The sequence below is a fragment of the Culex pipiens genome, chromosome 3, assembly GCF_016801865.2.
Source record: "Culex pipiens pallens isolate TS chromosome 3, TS_CPP_V2, whole genome shotgun sequence".
NCBI lineage: Eukaryota > Metazoa > Arthropoda > Insecta > Diptera > Culicidae > Culex > Culex pipiens.
Genome location: NC_068939.1, coordinates 135,451,878 through 135,469,453, shown reverse-complemented (window position 1 = coordinate 135,469,453; position 17,576 = coordinate 135,451,878). Strand labels below are relative to the sequence as shown.

Genomic DNA, 17,576 nt, shown 5'->3' with positions numbered 1-17,576 from the left:
GGTGCTTACTCACCCCCAAATAAATTGATAAACAAATCAATGGATTCACTGATTTTTTTTTTTATTTTTTTTAATTTAAATTTATATTTCGTTGTTTTATTGGTTACGACAGCCTGTTAGTTTAAACTGTGTATAAGATCAAGGATTTGTTATGTTTTAGGAGACATAAAAAGCCATATTGTTCAAAAAAACTAAAGATGGGCAAAAAGTACTTGAGTACAACCTTTCACTTTTTTTAAATAACACTGGTACAAATTTTATTTAAAGTTTTTGTAATCCCCCCGCCCCCTTCAAAGTTGGCCCGAAAAATCAAGGGGCAAAACTAATTTAAAAAAAAATGCAATCAGCTGAAATGGGTTTAAAACACATTCCCCTGCGTTTAAAATCATTTTAGCATGTTAGGGTTGATTTAAACATCTTTTGATTTTTTTTTTTTATTTTCGATGTTTAGTATCGCAAAAAGTTTTTTTTCGCCAATTTTTTGTTTTCGTCAAATCTTAGGGGGAGAGGGGGTAATATGCACCCCCTAAGGGAAAATTGTGATTTCTCAACCATTACAGCATTACTGTGGAAGAATTTTGTTCGATGTTCTGAAACAACTATTATTCTTCTACATCCATGTGAAGAAAGTCTTAAAAACCCCCAAAATTGTTCGAAAATAACAAATTTCTAAAAACATTTTTGATCCATTTCAAACAACCATGCGGGGCAATATGCACCACAACAATGGGGCAAAATGCACTACAACAACGGGGCAAAATGCACCACAACATGGGGCAAAATGCACCGGGTAAAAGCAGTTTTCACTAGTCACCACTAGATGACACCGCTGTTTTTACAAAAGAGCTTCACAGCGGTGCATTTTGCCCCGACCACGCTTTTTGCAGAAATTTTAATTAAAAATGCATTTTTTGATGTTTCTGGACTCATCTATCTACATAATAGTGAAGATTATGGCAAAAACCAATACCTCAATACTTACAATAACAATAAATGCTTTTTATAATGTCCAAAAATCATGATGAAAGTTCAATGAAAATTAGATGAAAACACAACATTTTAAAGTTTTGCAAATAACTTAAGCTGTTTTTAAACTACGATGCTCAAATTTTTCCAGCATGGTTAAGCAATGTTAAGCTTCAAATTTCTATGAGTTTTTCCCCGGAAAATTCTTTCAAATACCGAGAAAAGCAGGGGGTGCATTTTGCCCCGGGGGTGCATATTACCCCCTCTCCCCCTTTCTTTTTGCATTCAAATGTTGGGGCCATGGCTTTTTATGTCAGTTTATATATTTATTTTCGCAAAAAAAATTAAAATATGAGCATTATTTGCTGAGATATCGACATTAGAAAATGGTGGGTTGTTTTCATGAGGCTTACAAAACATCAATTTTCCTGCATGGCAATATCTCAACAACTATGGGTCGTATCAACAAAGTTTTTTTTTTTTCACAACTTATTTTTATTAGGTCCTTTTAGGTGCTGCGACCAGGTTAAGACCGAGGATCAAAAGTACAACAAAAAGTAATTAATAATAATAAAAAAAACCGTAACTGAATTAGATGATCATTTTCTCGTGCCATGTGTCAGCAAGTGTGCGATCACATCAATCTGTTCCTCGGGTGTCTTGCACTGGCTCAAGCGAACTCTGTATTCTCGGTAAATTGCCCACAGCTCCGACTCGCTGTACAGCATCCGTTGTAGCTCCTTCGGGGTTGCACCGGCGTCGGCGCGTATCAACAAAGTTCAAAAAGCAAAATATAGAGATTTTTTTCAAAAGTAGGCAACGGTGCACTTTATGAAAAACTAAAAAAAACGGTGCACTTTATGAAAATTTCACTAAAGTACTTTTTGATTGCAAATTCGATTTTACATCTAAAAAGAAAGTTGAAATTTTTTTGCGACCGATATTTCGATATTTTGAAAAAATCAGTATTGATTCAAAAAATCATATGTAACTCGCTCAAAGTTTTTTTGTTCATTCTGAAAATTTCTGTAAAGTTGGCATTTGATGTCTTCTAAAACATATCAGAAAATAGAAAAAATAAAATAGTGTTTTTTTGCAAATCAAGTTTTAGTGACAACAAGTTAAATAAAAATGACAATTTTTTTTTATCGTGTATCATTTTTTTTCAGTGCATTCCTTATTCATACCTACAACTTTGCCGAAGACACCAAATCGATAAAAAAAAATTTGAATTTTCATATATTATTTTTGTATGGACAGCTGCCAAATTTGTATGGAATATTTTATGGACAAACTAATGATGCAAAATGGCTTCTTTGGGCATACCGAAGGCATCAAAAAAGTTTCAGCCGGATTAAAAAATACAAAAAAAAATCGAATGACCGAAACCTCAGAGAATTGCCCAGAAACCAGAACCATTTTAAACAAATTTTACATTTTCCTAGAGTTCCCCACATTTTGCGGGAAATTTGCTGAAATAATACTGTGTTGGATGTCATAAATGCAATCATCTACTGCATATTTATGATTTCAATAAAATTTATTTAGGTTTATTGGTGACGAACGAGCTCCTTTTGTTAAAGTTACCAAAATCAAACAAAATCAAACTAGGATTGAAAAATATTGAACAAAAAACTTAATTTACTCTCCCATAACTTCTCCCCTCGCTAAACAATAACTAAACATATTTCATTGCCGAAGAAATCTTGCATCCCGAGAGCCGAAAAGGTTTGTTTGTTCAGCCAAAACTTGCCCAACGAAAGTATACCACGCTGAATGGACGGCGCTCCACAACAATCCAATTCTGCGCGGTTTTCTTGAAGGATTGGAAAAGTTTCTCTCGTCAAATACCACAACGGACCGTTTCCCAGCGGAGGGAAAGCCATACATGTAAGCTAACCGCAGAGCTAACGAAAGAAAAACAGAGTGCCTGCCGCCGCAAGTTCATAAAATAAACACTCTGGGCGAAGCCACACCGGCTAAAGTTGTTGAAATTTTCTATTGGTTTAAAAGCTGTTTTGCGGATTGTAGGAAAAACGAAAAAGTTTTTTTTCCTCCGCCGGTGGAAAACGGCATCAGCTAATGAATGGTAAGTTGAAAAGTCCGAGCCGGTTAACTTTGTTGGGATCGCAGTTGTGCAGTTTTGCAGCTGCAGCGGAAGTAGGTGCGTCTATTTTCGTCCCTTAACGCCTATTTTGAGCAGAGGGCGAAATAAGGGCTGCCAGTAATGCGGTTTCTCGCCCTAACCGGGAAAACTATGAACTGGATGTTTTATGCTAGCCACTCCGTACAATATTAATTAGACTGTGGTGGGTGGCCCCGAACGAAAGAGTTTAAACCGTCGAGGCCAGAGGATTTGGCTTTGAACTCAAACTCGTGAAGCCATCTGTTTTCGTTCTGTGATGCTGCGAGTTTATGTAAACTTCATCATTTATGTACCAACTTTAATTGGATTAATTCGGTTCTTGGCGTTTTCTGCTTTCTGCGAAGCGGCTGAACTAGGACAATTTGTGTTATACGACTGAGGGCTTAAACTAGTTATACGATAGCGTTTGATCTGTAGCTTTATGGCCATTCGGAAAATCCGAAGCAAAGATAATCATTAGTGTTGCTGTTAGGGAAGAGAGGTTCGGACTAACCACACAATTTTTTCTATTAAGTGCTCCACAAAATCATGAAGATTTTTAAACTTCCAAAAAAACAAAAATCAAACCATCCACATTAACGACTCCCGGGTCTTTTATGGTCTCTATTGCAAGTTTCTGCTCGAACCTAGGAGTCTGAAGGCTTAAATGGGGAGGACACCCAAACCCCTTTCTACTCCAAGGAACCTTCCACCCCAGGTGTTTGAACTGACGACCTTTGGATTGTGAGTCCAACCGCCGCCAGCGATTCCACCGGAGTAGGCTTGGTTTGGTGTGTTGTTTGTACTTATGGCATGGAGACGACTCCTACACCTGGAATGACTTAACGGCCTAACAACCAAGGCCGTTTTGTGGCACTCCACTTCAAACAAGCAGGATCCAGATCAGAAGTACCCCGATTTGATTAAAATTTGGCATTTGGTACTTTTTTTTATTCGCGAATAGGGTGATCCTATCAGAAAAAGGTGGTCCAAAAAAATCGTTTTAACGAATTTTGCAAAAACCACATTTTTCAAAAAGTTATATCTTCGAAACGGCTGAACCAGTTTAAGTTCGCCATGTTTCAAAAGAAAGGGGATTTGTTTAACTTTTAATGGAAATTCAACAGTCAACAGTCGTGGGTCGTCTATTGTCCAAACTCCTGACTTGGTCTTATTATAATTGTTCCACGAACAGTTTCATTTCTGTTAATTTTATAATTATTTTAGTTTTCAAAAATATAAAAAAATACAATAATTTTCTGGAATTTTGAATATTATTGTATCACAAAAAGTTTTGAAGGTTTTTAAATATATTTTTTTGCGAGTCCTGTCGTTGTATTTATTTTTTATGTTCTAGTCAGCAACATTTGTTATACGAAAACTTTACTTCTCTTGTTTTATGTTTTTCTTGTTATATTTTTAGTAGTTTAATGTGTATTTATCTTGTTTAGTTTATGTTTGTTTTTGGTAGTATTTGGCCTATTCTACCACCCAATTTAATTACATTTTGCCTTTCTAATTTTTTCACGTTTGTAAAAAACGTGAAAAGTCACTTTTTCAATTTTTCGATTTTTTCACATTTTCTTATAAAGAATGGCACCATCATCATTTAAATTGTAAAAAATGCGTAGGGACATAGTCTGGGACACTACAAAAATTACTGCATACTTAAGTATGCAAGTATGTAAGTAAGAATTCTTTTCACTGAAAATATAGGAAATGAGCAACTTTCTACAAAATCGGCGGATTTCAATCATTTTCAGTTTTTTTTTTTTTTTTTTTTAATTGGCTCAAACTTTATGGGGACCTTCCCTATGACCAAAGAAGCTATTTTGTGTCATTGGTTCAATCATACAAGTCTCCATAGAATTTTGGCTGCTGTCCATTCAAAAATGGTATGTAAATATTCAAACAGCTGTAACTTTTGAGTGAATTTCCTGATCAATTTGGTGTCTTCGGCAAAGTTGTAAGTATTGTTGAGGACTTTTGAGAAAATAATAGGTAAACTGAAAAAATGCAGATATTTTCTTCAATTTTTCACAAAAACTCAATTTCTTAAAATATGTATTTTTTTATTTTCAAGATCCTTTTTTGCAACATGGTCAAAAAATCTGCGCTGAAATATAATTTTTTGAAAAAATAGTGAGTTTTGGAATTTAATTTAATTCAAATCAAATTGAGATATTGACATTAGAAAATGGTGGATGTTTTCTAAGTCTCACCCAAGACTTAGAAAACTTCAATTTTCCTGGTTCTTTTTCTTAAAGCCGCTGTATCTCAGCAGCCAGAGGTCCAATCTTCAAAGTCTTTTATACAATTTTATAGCTTATTTTCTGAAATTAAAAAAAATAGTAATGGTCACTCATGGTCACCATTTTTTAAAATCGCAAAACTGCAAATATTTCGATAAAAGCAAACTTTCGGTGACTATATCTTGAAAACGGAGCCCTTTATCAAAAAAAGTCTTTCTAGTACATTTCGATTGCAAATTCAATTTTACATTAAAAATGTTAATCAAATTTGTTTTTGCATTAAATTTCGATTTTTTCCAAAAATCACATTTTATTCACAAATTTCTGACTCGGCGGTCGATTTTTTGACCAAATATTTACGTACCATTTTTGTATAGACAGCTGCCAAAATTGTATGGAGACTTGTATGGATGAACCAATGCCACAAAATAGCTTCTTTAGTCATAGGGAAGGCCCTCACAAAGTTTGAGCCAAATCAAAAAAATCAAATGAAATCAATATCCGGTTTTGGTAGGGAATTGCTCAAATGTTAAATGTTAAGTTAAGCTTCCATCCCTAAAATTTTCTATAATTTTAAGAGTTCTTCTTTCCAATGCTTTTTAAAGATTAAAAATTGGTTGAACAATTTATTTTTGACGAAGGAAAGGCAATAAAATCACTTGAAAAATGAACCTTTTAATAAGACCTCTTAGACCCACCTTCACGTATACATATCTACTCAAGATAAAAATCTGAGCAAATGTCTCAATTTACTCGGCACTGGCTGAACCGATTTTGTCCGTTTTGGGCTCATTCGATCCGTCTTGGCGTCTCATAACCAGCTCCGTGGCTTAATGGTTACGGCTTCTGTCTCCCAAGCAGAAGGTTCAGGGATCAAATCCCGGTCGGTACCTTTTAAATTTGGAATCAGGAATTTGAATATGAATAAAAACTAAAATGAATCAGGTGGGATTCGAACTCACACCTTTGGATTGGTGGTGGTCTGGGACGCTAAGCAGTCGGCCATCAGAAGGTTTACACTCAAGCAGTGAATTGATCCGTAGTGTTTGAAACATGTTATCTTCTCATATTAAATACGCGCTGATCCCTGATTTGCCTGAGGGGATTGGAAGTCTAAATATAGATCGAGTTTCCATCAGATGCTTGCTTCTATGTTTAGGCGGGGCCGAACAATGCCCAGCGACCTCGGAATTGGACCGCAAGGAGCTCTGTCATTCTGAAATGGGTCGTTGGAAGCAGCGCGAGGGCTATCACCACCTATAATACCCGGGACTAAGATAAGCTGTATCAGCATTCGGCATGTACACAGTCTGATACAAATTATACTTTCCCATAATTTCGCTACCGGTTAGCGGGTATTGGATTGGACCACACACACACACACACATTCGATCCGTCTTGGCGTCTCATAAGTCGCTATTTAAAAGTTATATAGTTTAGTTAAGTACTTTAAAAAACGAAGTTGACTTTATAGCTGTCGGCCACTATTGCTAGTACCAACCACTAGTGTCTTCCTTTTAACTATCTGACGATCTGACAACCTTATTAAAACTTGTAAACAATTAGGTCTTATTTACACACTTTTTCGAGTCTGAATCTCATATGTTTTGATTAAAACGTTGTCTGGATCTGTCATGCATTCCATCGTTAGAAAGGTAATCAAAAGACCTTTCCAACGAGGCCTGATAACCCTATCAAAAGAAATAACCACTTAAGTGTTATTTACACACTTTATTGAGGCTGGATCTAATGAATTTTGATGAAAACGTTTTTCGAATCAATAATGCAAACCATCGTTGGATGCGTGATCAAAAGACCATTCCAGTGAGTATAAAATATTGAAAATCTGGCAACTAGGTGCAATAAGCCTTTTCTCAGCCTATTTCTATTATCGGTCTATCAGCACTTTGATCATGAATTACAGCTTTCTTAAAGTGTGACTGTTCCAAAGTAATAAATAGCTCAAATAAAAGTGAGCAAGCTTCTCTCCATTGTTGATACATCTGAAAATGTTGATTTTATAGCGGAAAATGGCAAAAGTGATGAGAATTGACCGAACAGCTTAGAGTGATTAAAATGGGTATATTTCCACTACATCAAAAGTAAGGCTACCAACTGTACGGATTTGTTTGCTGATTTGGCAATGGATTGGCTTTCCGTGAAAATTCAAACTGAAGAAGAATTAGAATTGCTTGTATTGCTTTCAAAACTGTTGCATTCTCTGTAATTAAAATATACGTGTTTCACGTGAGCTGAAGAAATTTCAAGAATTCATGGACCAAAACTAAAATTACTCTTTTAGTAGATTCAGCATTAAATACCATTTTAAAATTCCTTATAAAAGATCAAACAACGAAACATCGTGTGTGCTGAACATTTCTCCGAATCGTACCAATAAACAACCAAAAATTCGACTCATTTCCCAAATTTATACGTGGGCTACCGTGTTCAAAACACATCGTCGAGGTTTCCGGTTGGTCGGTCAAACCAACAAAAAAAGGACTCATCCGTCCGTGATGGTACTCGTGTAAAATAAAATTAAAAATCAATTCAGTTTGACCCCCCCAACAACACATCCTGTCCTGGCGGCGGATGTTCACAGAGAGAGAGAGAGCGAGAGCGTGAGGGGAAAATCCTCATCAAGTGGCCGCGTGACGAGCAGGACCAAGTTCCGTCGGAAGCACCACCGGGTTCAGTCCAAACCACAGCACACACAGCAATTCCTCCTCACGTTTTTTTTGCCCTCTCATGGACCAACTCGCCCGGGAAATGAATTTCGACGGCGAAAGGTGGAAAGTAATTAATGAACATTTTAGAATAAATTTACAACCACAATGTTGCCCTGCCGCACTGGTTTTCGTAACCGGAGCGAGAATTGGGTTCGGAAACCATTTTTCCTCCATCATGATGGGTTTTCCGGCGGTGGTGGTTGCGAGTGTGGCATAGTTAGATTGTGGTTTTGAGGCACTTAAACATTTTCAAACCGAATCCAAATATTGAAAGGGGATTGCTAATCCAAAAAGGATGTTTGCCTATGGGTTTTTTTTGTGACCTTAATACATATTAATCAATATCTATAAAACCTTTAGTTAGATAGTGAGCTGAATAATTTCATGATATTTTTATTACGTTTTAAATAATGTGTCTAAACATTTTTATTTCAAAGAAAGATGATCAAAATGAGCTCCAGACCATTCTTCATTTTTCGAGGATTTGCATTTTCATCTGATAATACTCTTATGAAAAAGAGATTATTAAGTTTCAACGAATGCTACAGATACGTAATGGTTAGGATGTTTGCGTCCCACCCCACCCCAAAAAAGCACACTTGTATCATATCCGAAACACTAACGAAGTAAATGTACACTTGTTATCTGCCACAACCAACAACACTCCACATAGCTACGAAACTGCACCGACTGCATGACTTGATAGCAGTGCATCACGCTTCACAAAATGTATGATTTTATTTGATTTGAAACTGGAATTGGAAGCATAGACAACAGAATTGACACCACATGTATGAGAGACGGTGTGTTTTGTGTTCCTTCCAAAAAAAAGCTGCCAATTCATATCGGAACGATGCTCATCGTTTCGTTTCAGAAATATGTGCTGAAATATTCTTGGGTGGAGAAAGTGAGTCTTTAAGTTTGATTCTTCTAGTAAAAAAGGTTCAAATATTGTTATCTAGAGAGAGAATAAGCGATATTGAAATGATGGAGCCACTCAGCAAAAAAATTCTGCCAACATATGTGTTTCTTTCAAATGAAACCTCAGAACAGGATGTAGCTCAAGATCAATCCACATCAATATCACAAATACTGGAAGGAAGTTTAAGGTTCAGTCTTGCATTGTTTTAAATTTCTTGCCATAAATATGAACTTTTCAAAAAGACACCCGTCACTGTTGAATGTCTCACCCTTTGGCGGTCCCTAAAGTAACCCTTCGTAACGCGAAATCTCAAAAAGAGCCAGTTAAGCTCCCTTCCCTCCCCTTTTCAGACAATCCTTTTCGTCGAAAAAAAAACTTGTACTGTGCGCTCTGGAAATGCTTCCCATGTTGGGTCACGGTAGAGTGTCCCGTAAAATAAAATAAAATAAAACGTATTTTTTTCGGTATCGCGATATTTTCCAAATCCAAAATAACAAAGAGGTTATAAAACAAAAGTTTTGTGGTACAAAATTTCTTCTAAAAATATGTAAAAAACACATACACAGCTAAAAAAGTAGTAATCCAGCTGCGTGTAAAAGGCCTGGGTGTAAAATAAATATTGCAATATTTTATGCAATTTTATGTAATTTTACACCCTGAAATATGTAGCCCATCAGTATGGGAAACCTACTTGACCGAAATGTCACGCTCATATATGCGTTTATCCATATAGCGTTTCATCGGTCTGATGGCCGAGTGGGCTAAGGCGCCAGTCCTCACGGTTGGTGCTGGGTTTGAATCTCGTCGGTTGCAACTTTTTTTTTGTTTTTGCAAAAAATGTACATGCAGTGTGTAATATCAAGTGTTTATTTTGACGAAGGTGATGTGCATGCTTTTGCATGCGATTTTACCATCGGATGTTTTGCTGTGTAGTGCCGTGACGTTACAACGACTCCCTCGTCTCTGACTAAAGTTGACGTTTTTTTTTATCAAGACTAACATTTAAAAAGGGCGTAATATTGATGATTTTGCCCTTTTGAAATGTTAGTCTTGATTTAAAAAATTAAAAATGATATTTTAGTTGCCGAAATATTGGTAAATTTTAAACAATTCCAAATTTATTAAATCAATTCACGAGTCATTAATTTAGAAGGAACTGACTTGCCTTCATTTTACATATGGGACAGCACAAAAGTGATTTTTATTTTGGAATTTTTAGAACAAACAGCTTTTTTATCAAAAAGGCTTAACGAGCATGTGAAAACAAGTTTAACAAGGGTTTTAACAAGGACTAGATTAGAGCGCAGTAAAGGTCGTATCAGCAATGCAGTGTTCGGAATGGCAAAATTAAGTGGAATAAATTGTTAACTCCTTCATTTGCCGTTCTAGCCAAATGGTGTTTTAGGAAGAGTTGTTGTACTTGATAAGGGCAATCTTTTGAAGTTATTGACATACAGGGTGACGACTTTCCAGGGTGTTAGCCAAAAACTAACTTTGTTGGATGACGTTGTAGGGCTTTGGTGTCTTGGGCAAAGTTGTAGAGGAGAAAATTTCATGATGGTTTGTCGAAGGCGCCAAATTTGTAGCTCTTAATCTACTCGAGATATACGCCATTTTTGCTAAAATGGTCCAAAAAAGCACTTTTTTGGTGATAACTCAAAATGTTAGCATTTTAGCGGCCTACTATGTTCTGAAGAGTTGTTTATGACATAAATTACACATCTTTGCCGAAGACAGCACAATGTGTTGAGCCTTTATTAAGGAGTTATAACAAATTTTAAGTGATTTTGAGCCTATTTTCAAGTTGCTATGTTTTCAAAATGGCGCACCTGATAGTACACACTTTCAACTACATTACCTGAAAATTTCTCCGTGTCTATCAGTGTCTATTTTTAGATATCTCAATTTGAACTTGTCTGTTTTTAATCATTTTATTTATAATTTTTAAGCGGAATCTTATTGAAAACGTGGTAATGGAAAATACATTGTTAATGCATAAAAATATGAAACACATTTTAAAATTATAAATAAAAACATGTTTGGCCCAAAAATAATGTAAGTTAAAATTTTAAATGATTGTTCATATTTAAAATAAAATATTTCCTTCCATATTTGGTCACTTAACAAAGGTTGCCGTATTTTTTAATAGACAAAGTATTTTCCATAAAAATCGATTAATTTACCCTTCAATTTACCGATGTTCACTTCGTATTCATTATGATTTCGAATAACATTTATAAATAAATTGATTAAAAACCGACAATTTCAAATTGAGATATCTAAAAATAGACATCGATAGACACGGAGATATTTTCAGGAAATTTAGTTGAAATTGAGTACTTTCAGGTGCTTTGTTCGGTTTTGCGCCAAAATGCGCCATTTTGAAAAGATAGCACTTTATAGGCTCAAAATCACTTTAAAATGGTTAGAACTCCTCAATAAAGGCTCAAAAAATTGTGCTGTCTTCGGCAAAGATGTGTAATTTTATGTCATAAATAATTCTTCAAAACATAGTAGGCCGCTAAAATGCTATCATTTTGAGTTATCACCAAAAAAGTGCTTTTTTGGACCATTTTTGCAAAAATGGCGTATATCTCGAGTAGATTAAGAGCTACAAATTTGGCGCCTTGGAATAACTATCATGAAATTTTCTCCTCTACAACTTTGCCCAAGACACCAACGCCATCCAACAAAGTTAGTTTTTGGCTAACACCCTGGAAAGTCATCACCCTGTATGTCAATAACTTCAAAAGATAGCTCTTATCAAGTACAACAACTCTTCCGAAAACACCATTTGGCTAGAACGTCAAATAAAGGAGTTGTAAATTTATTCCACTTAATTTTGCCATTCCGAACACTGTGCAATGTTCAAAACCCGATTTAATCCCACCAAGGGTGGGCAGAGCCTTTCTTACTAAAGAATATAACTTCTTTCAATTCATTACATCGACTTTGTTTATTTATAACGTAAGCACAAAAGAAAGCGACATGATAAAAAAATCTTATGATGAAAGCAAGGTATTATTAATGATGTGTTTTCCAAAAGGAATTGAAAACGTAATTTTCACCAAAAGAATATTTTCTATCGTACGTTTATCATACGTCGTTAATCAAACAAGCGTTTATGACAAACGCGAGCATAGCAAGCTTCCCATGATGACGCACACCGCGGTTTTGGTGTTCTAGTTTTGGTACGAGCCCATAAAGCGAACAAAGCAGGCGCAAAGCAAAACCGAGGTACATACAAGTCAACCGCGTGTGCCGCACAGTGCAGGGAAGTTTGCCATTCAGCATCTACGAAAGTGAGAGGGTCAGAGATAGCTTTTTCTACAACCGCACCACTACACACTCAATCGCGATATCTTAGGCAGATAGCCATTGGCGTCGCGAGCATTGAAATTTTGAAAACGATAAAAACGATGAAATGCTTAGAAAGCTCCTATTGGAATCCAATGAACTCTGTTAAATAAACTTACGAAATCACGACAAAATGAAGCCTACTTAAAGGAGATTTTAGGAGCACACGGGAAATACATTGTTTGTAGCCGGATGAACGTCCTATGTCACAAAAGTTTTTGCATTGGACAGTTATGCAAAAACGGAAAGGGCAAAAGAAACCGAAAAGCTACGATATCTTACATGTTGTAGGAAACATCGGTATATGAGATACTACAAAGGAGTATAAATATCTCCACCCACTATTCTGGCGCCAGTATTCGAAGCTCAACTTGACAACTTGACGACTTGACGACGAAATTAGATGCAGTGCGATTTTTCCGATTAAAATTCATGCTGAATCGTCATATTAACGAACATGAAAATGATGTCCAGCCATAAAGTAAAACCTATACCTTTCATTAGTAAGAAAGGCAAAAAGCAAAATATAGAGAATTTTCTCAGAATTTCATTTTTTTTTTCTTAAGTGTATGCAAACATGGGCACTAATTTAAAAAAATGAATAACTGCGACTATTTTCAAAAAACTAACCCAAAAATGGCAACAACTCAAAACGGTACACTTTATCAAAATTTTACTAAAGTACTTTTTGATTGCAAATTCAATTTTACATTGAAAAAATAAGTTGAAAAAATGTTGCGACCAGTGTTTCGATTTTTTTTAAAAAATTAGTATTGATTCAAAAATTCATAATTCGGTCAAAGATTTTTTGCCTAATCTGGAAATTTCCGAAAAGTTGGCATTTGATGTCTACTAAAACATATCAGAAAATAGAAAAATAAAAATAAAAATAGAGTTTTTTGCAAGTTTTAGTGACAAAATTTTTGTACCGTGTATCATTTTTTTCAGTGTAGTCCTTATCTATATCTACAACTTTGCCCAAGACATCAAATCGATTAAAACATTCCCTCAAAAGATACAGATTTTTTTAATTTTTATGCATCATTTTTTTATGGACAGCTGCCAAATCTGTATGGAAAATTAAATGGACAAGCTAATGATGCAAAATGGCATCTTTGGGCATACCGAAGACACCAAAAAAATTTCAACCGGATAAAAAAATACAAAAAAAAATCGAATGACCGCAGTCCCAGGGAATTGCTCTACTAAACAAACAAAATGCATGATTGTGACATTTCGCGCGTGCACCATTCGTAAAGTCATATTCACTTAGAAATCTGGATACATTGACCATTCATTTTGATAGTTTTTTTTTTTACTTTTTCACATATATGCGGCATCTCTGCCAATCTGGAACCGGTTACCGAAGGCCCTTTGATTATTTTTGACGAATGTTAATACTTTACAATTTTATCCCTTGAAAAAATAACAAACCTTCAAATAAGGTCATCCTAGTCAGCAACCACCCGGAAGCCATGCTCGCCACCACCGCGCGCTCAATTTTCCTCCTCGCGCGGCAAGAAAAGTTAACGTTGCAGGAAAATGGAAAATTGATTGATGAACTTTTTGCCTCGCACTGATCCGGGATGCCACCGTGATTAGATTACGATCCGAGTGGATTTTCTTGCTGCCGGGAAATGTGTCAACCAAATTTTGCTCTCCCGAACAATATATATATTCAATTTGTGGGGTGTGCGTATTATTTTTTAACAAGTTTTTCTTTTCTTTTCTATTATTTTTTCCAGGGAAACCCCAAGATGAACTATCTGTACGGAGTGATGTTGGCGCTGGTGGCCAGTGCCGTTAGTGGGGACGATTGTGGAGCGGCGTTCCGAGGGCGGTGCAACTGTGGCATGCGGGAGTACAACTCCAAGACGAGTTACGTGGTCAACTGTACCGACGAGGGCTTCCGGGATACGGACGTGCTCGAGCATATGCCGCTGCAGGCCGAAGTGCTCATCTTCACGGGGAACTACATTGACGAACTTCCGTGGAACGTGTTCGGGGCGATGAACGATCTGGCGAATCTCACCATCGTGGACATGAGCAACAATCACATCCGGGAGATCCGCGGCAAAGCGTACCACCACGTGCCGAACGTGAAACGGTTGATTTTGAACCACAACAATCTGAGCATCTCGCGGTATGACGACGATGAGTACAATCACCACCATCCGAGAGTGTTTTCCAACTTTATCAATCTGATGGAGCTGCATCTGACGAATGCCTTTGCGGACAACACTTCCGCCGAGCTGTCCGCAGATCTGCACGACATCTTCGTGAGCAGCAACTTGACCAAGCTGACCAAACTCCACCTGGAGCAGAACGAAATCGTCCAGTTCAACGACAAGCGAGTGTTTTGTGATTTACCGTCGCTGATGGATCTCCACCTGGGAGACAATCTCCTGAAAGAGATCAACTTCAATATTACCTGCTTGAAGAAGTTGCGCTTCCTCGACCTGGAACGGAACAAGTTCGAGTCTGTACGGCCGCACGACATGGCCATGATGGACACCCTCGCGAGTCACCACGACGGCATCAACCTGATGGTGGACTTCACCTTCAACCCGCTCAACTGCGACTGCAGTATCTTCCCCCTATACGAGTGGATGAGCAAGAGCAAAGTGACCGTCCGAAACCGTGACAACCTGATGTGCTTCCGCAACAAAAAACACCAGGAACCCATCCTCACGCTGAACATGAAAAAGTGCCAAAAGGTACGAACCGGCAAGCGAGACCACACGGTGACCCTCGTCTTTGTACTGGCCTGTCTCAGCTGCATCCTGATAGTCCTGGTCGGTTCCCTCATCTACGTCAGCAAAGACAAACTCAAAACCCTGATCACGCCCGTCGTCGACCACGTCTCCAAGAAGGTCCAGTACACCAGCATCAAGGACGAGGAAGCCGCGCCCGAACAATACGTATGATGTAGCGCGTTGGTCCAGCGGGGACCGCGGGCTCCACCGATGGAATTTGTATAAATTCGCGCGAACGTAGCAGTGGCAGCAGCAGCAGCACAGTGAAAATCTAATCATATCGATGTACATAAAAATCATGGAAGCAGGGTTGAGCGAGGACCGTACTGAATGAAGAGGACAAGCAGCGCAACTAATGCAATTATTTAAAAAGACATGCTTAAAGCAGAAAGAAATCAATTGAAACTTAAAAGACATGGTTACTTAAATCAAACTCTTTAGGAATAATAGACGATGATACACACCTTTTAACTTACTTGTTAAGACTAACTGATAATAAAACTAGTGAATCTTTGAAGAAATACTTCAGCATTATATGGTGTCTCCCACAAAAAAAACGGTTACGAATGTTAATGTATGTTTATTTCAAACTAAATAAAATGACATCAAGATGCCATAACTGAAAGCGGATGTTTTATTTTTTTCTTTAAACAATGATTCGGTCAAATTTCCATAAAATTCATTCATTTTCCCCATTTAAACAACTTAATTTGCATAACATATGAAAAAAAACCTGCTTGCTCACTTCCCATTAAGTTACAAAACTCGACATTTTTTTTGTTGATATCAGTAAACGCTTCAGTTTTATCAAGTTATGATAGATTTGGGCTCCCTGACCACGCTCCAAACGACAGAATTAGATTTGAGTGAATTTACCTGCCAATAAAAAATGTCGGGTAGAAAAGGTTTTGGAATCGCCTTAAGCAACCATGCGCACCCACGATTACCTGTGTTGTAGAAAAAATAAGGGGGTGCGCATGGTTGCTCAAGATTATCCGATGTAGGGATAATTCTCGTATGTTTGGCAGGTTAAGCGCTCGCTTCTGACTCCATCCAATTTGTTGATTTTCACTATTTAAACAACTTATTTTGTAAAACTTTTGATAGAAACTTTTTTATGAGCTGTAATTGAACGTCAATGCGTTGATATGTCAACATTAGAGGCACGATGGAGTTAGATGCTGATCCCCTAAATGGGCCAATGTCGAAGTGTAAACAAAGAGTCTAATCAGCTCACGTCAGTTGATGTTTACATTGGGATCGACAGTTCATCTTTGGCCCAATTGCATTTTTTTGCTAGATTTATACCCGAAATTCACAATTTTATTTACTGGCATTGAATTCACTAAAATTCAATTCTGTTGATTACACGTGGTCGTGGTCGTGGTCAGGAAGCAGAAATCTATCATGCCTTGACGAAACTAAAGCGCCTACAGACATCAACTTAAAAATGTCAAATTGTGTTATTAATAACATGATTTTTTAAAAAAAGCTTTAATTGAACATCGAAGTGCTGGTGGAATTCTATGAAAAATTTTATTGCTGATCTCAAAATTTCATATTACAGAAAGTTTATGAAATCCACTAAAAAGATGTTTTCTAATCTCGCCTGAAAGTTTCAGGAAGATATTTCATGTTTAAACTGGGTAATAGACGATTTAAGCTTGCAATTTTGCCATGCACAAGGCGAGCTGTCAAACTGTCTGAGCGCATTTCTCGAAACACAGAGTTGGTTTAGGGGAACTATATTGTTTCTCAGTCTATTTCTATTATCGGTCTATCAGCACTTTGAGCATGAATTACAGCTTTTATGAAGTGTTTTTGACTGTTCCAAAGTAATAAATAGCTCAAACAAAAGTGAGCATGCAACTTTCCATTGTAGATACATCTGAAAATATTGATTTGATAGCGGAAAACGGGAAAATTTATGAGAATTGGTCGGAAGGCTTAGGTATATTTCCCCTACTGGTGTCACGATATCTCGAGAGTGGATGGACCAAATTGGCTGAAATTTTGGATAAATACTCTCAAGACATATCCCATGTGACGAAGCCCGATTTCGAAATCTTGTTGTTTTGAAAAATTACAAGAATTCAAAACCGATGATTTATTAAATGCAAAAAGAAAAAATATTATCTTTTTTTCAATAAACTTTTTGAAAATCGGGCTTCGTCATTCACGTGGGACCGGTTTGATAGTATTCACCAATTTTTTTAGCCGATTTGGTCAAAGCAGTGTTTAGATATCGTGGTACCCGTTTTTTGAAACTGCTTTCAAATAGTTATATGTCGGTAATGATGCAACCAAATGTCTTCAAAATTTGATATATTTAATATATTTTGTTAATAGTTAAAAATAAATATTTTCAAAATAAAAAAAAAATCTTGACATTTTTGCCGATTTGCATATATGAGCAATTCTCTACGAAATGGGTCTTTTTTCTTAAATTTTAATTTTTGTATTTATTAA

General features: G+C 36.7%; 1 protein-coding gene across 1 annotated transcript in view; it reads left to right on the top strand.

Annotated features, from left to right (window-relative positions):
* Nucleotides 1–15,732, top strand: part of LOC120413785 (trophoblast glycoprotein) — a 49,819-nt gene extending 34,087 nt beyond the window's left edge. The window contains exon 2 of the mRNA XM_039574734.2: nucleotides 14,097–15,732. Coding sequence (XP_039430668.1) covers nucleotides 14,109–15,278 — 1,170 coding nt within the window. The 5' untranslated portion in view covers nucleotides 14,097–14,108 and the 3' untranslated portion in view covers nucleotides 15,279–15,732. The remainder of the gene's footprint in view (nucleotides 1–14,096) is intronic.
* The last annotated feature ends 1,844 nt before the right edge of the window (nucleotides 15,733–17,576 follow it).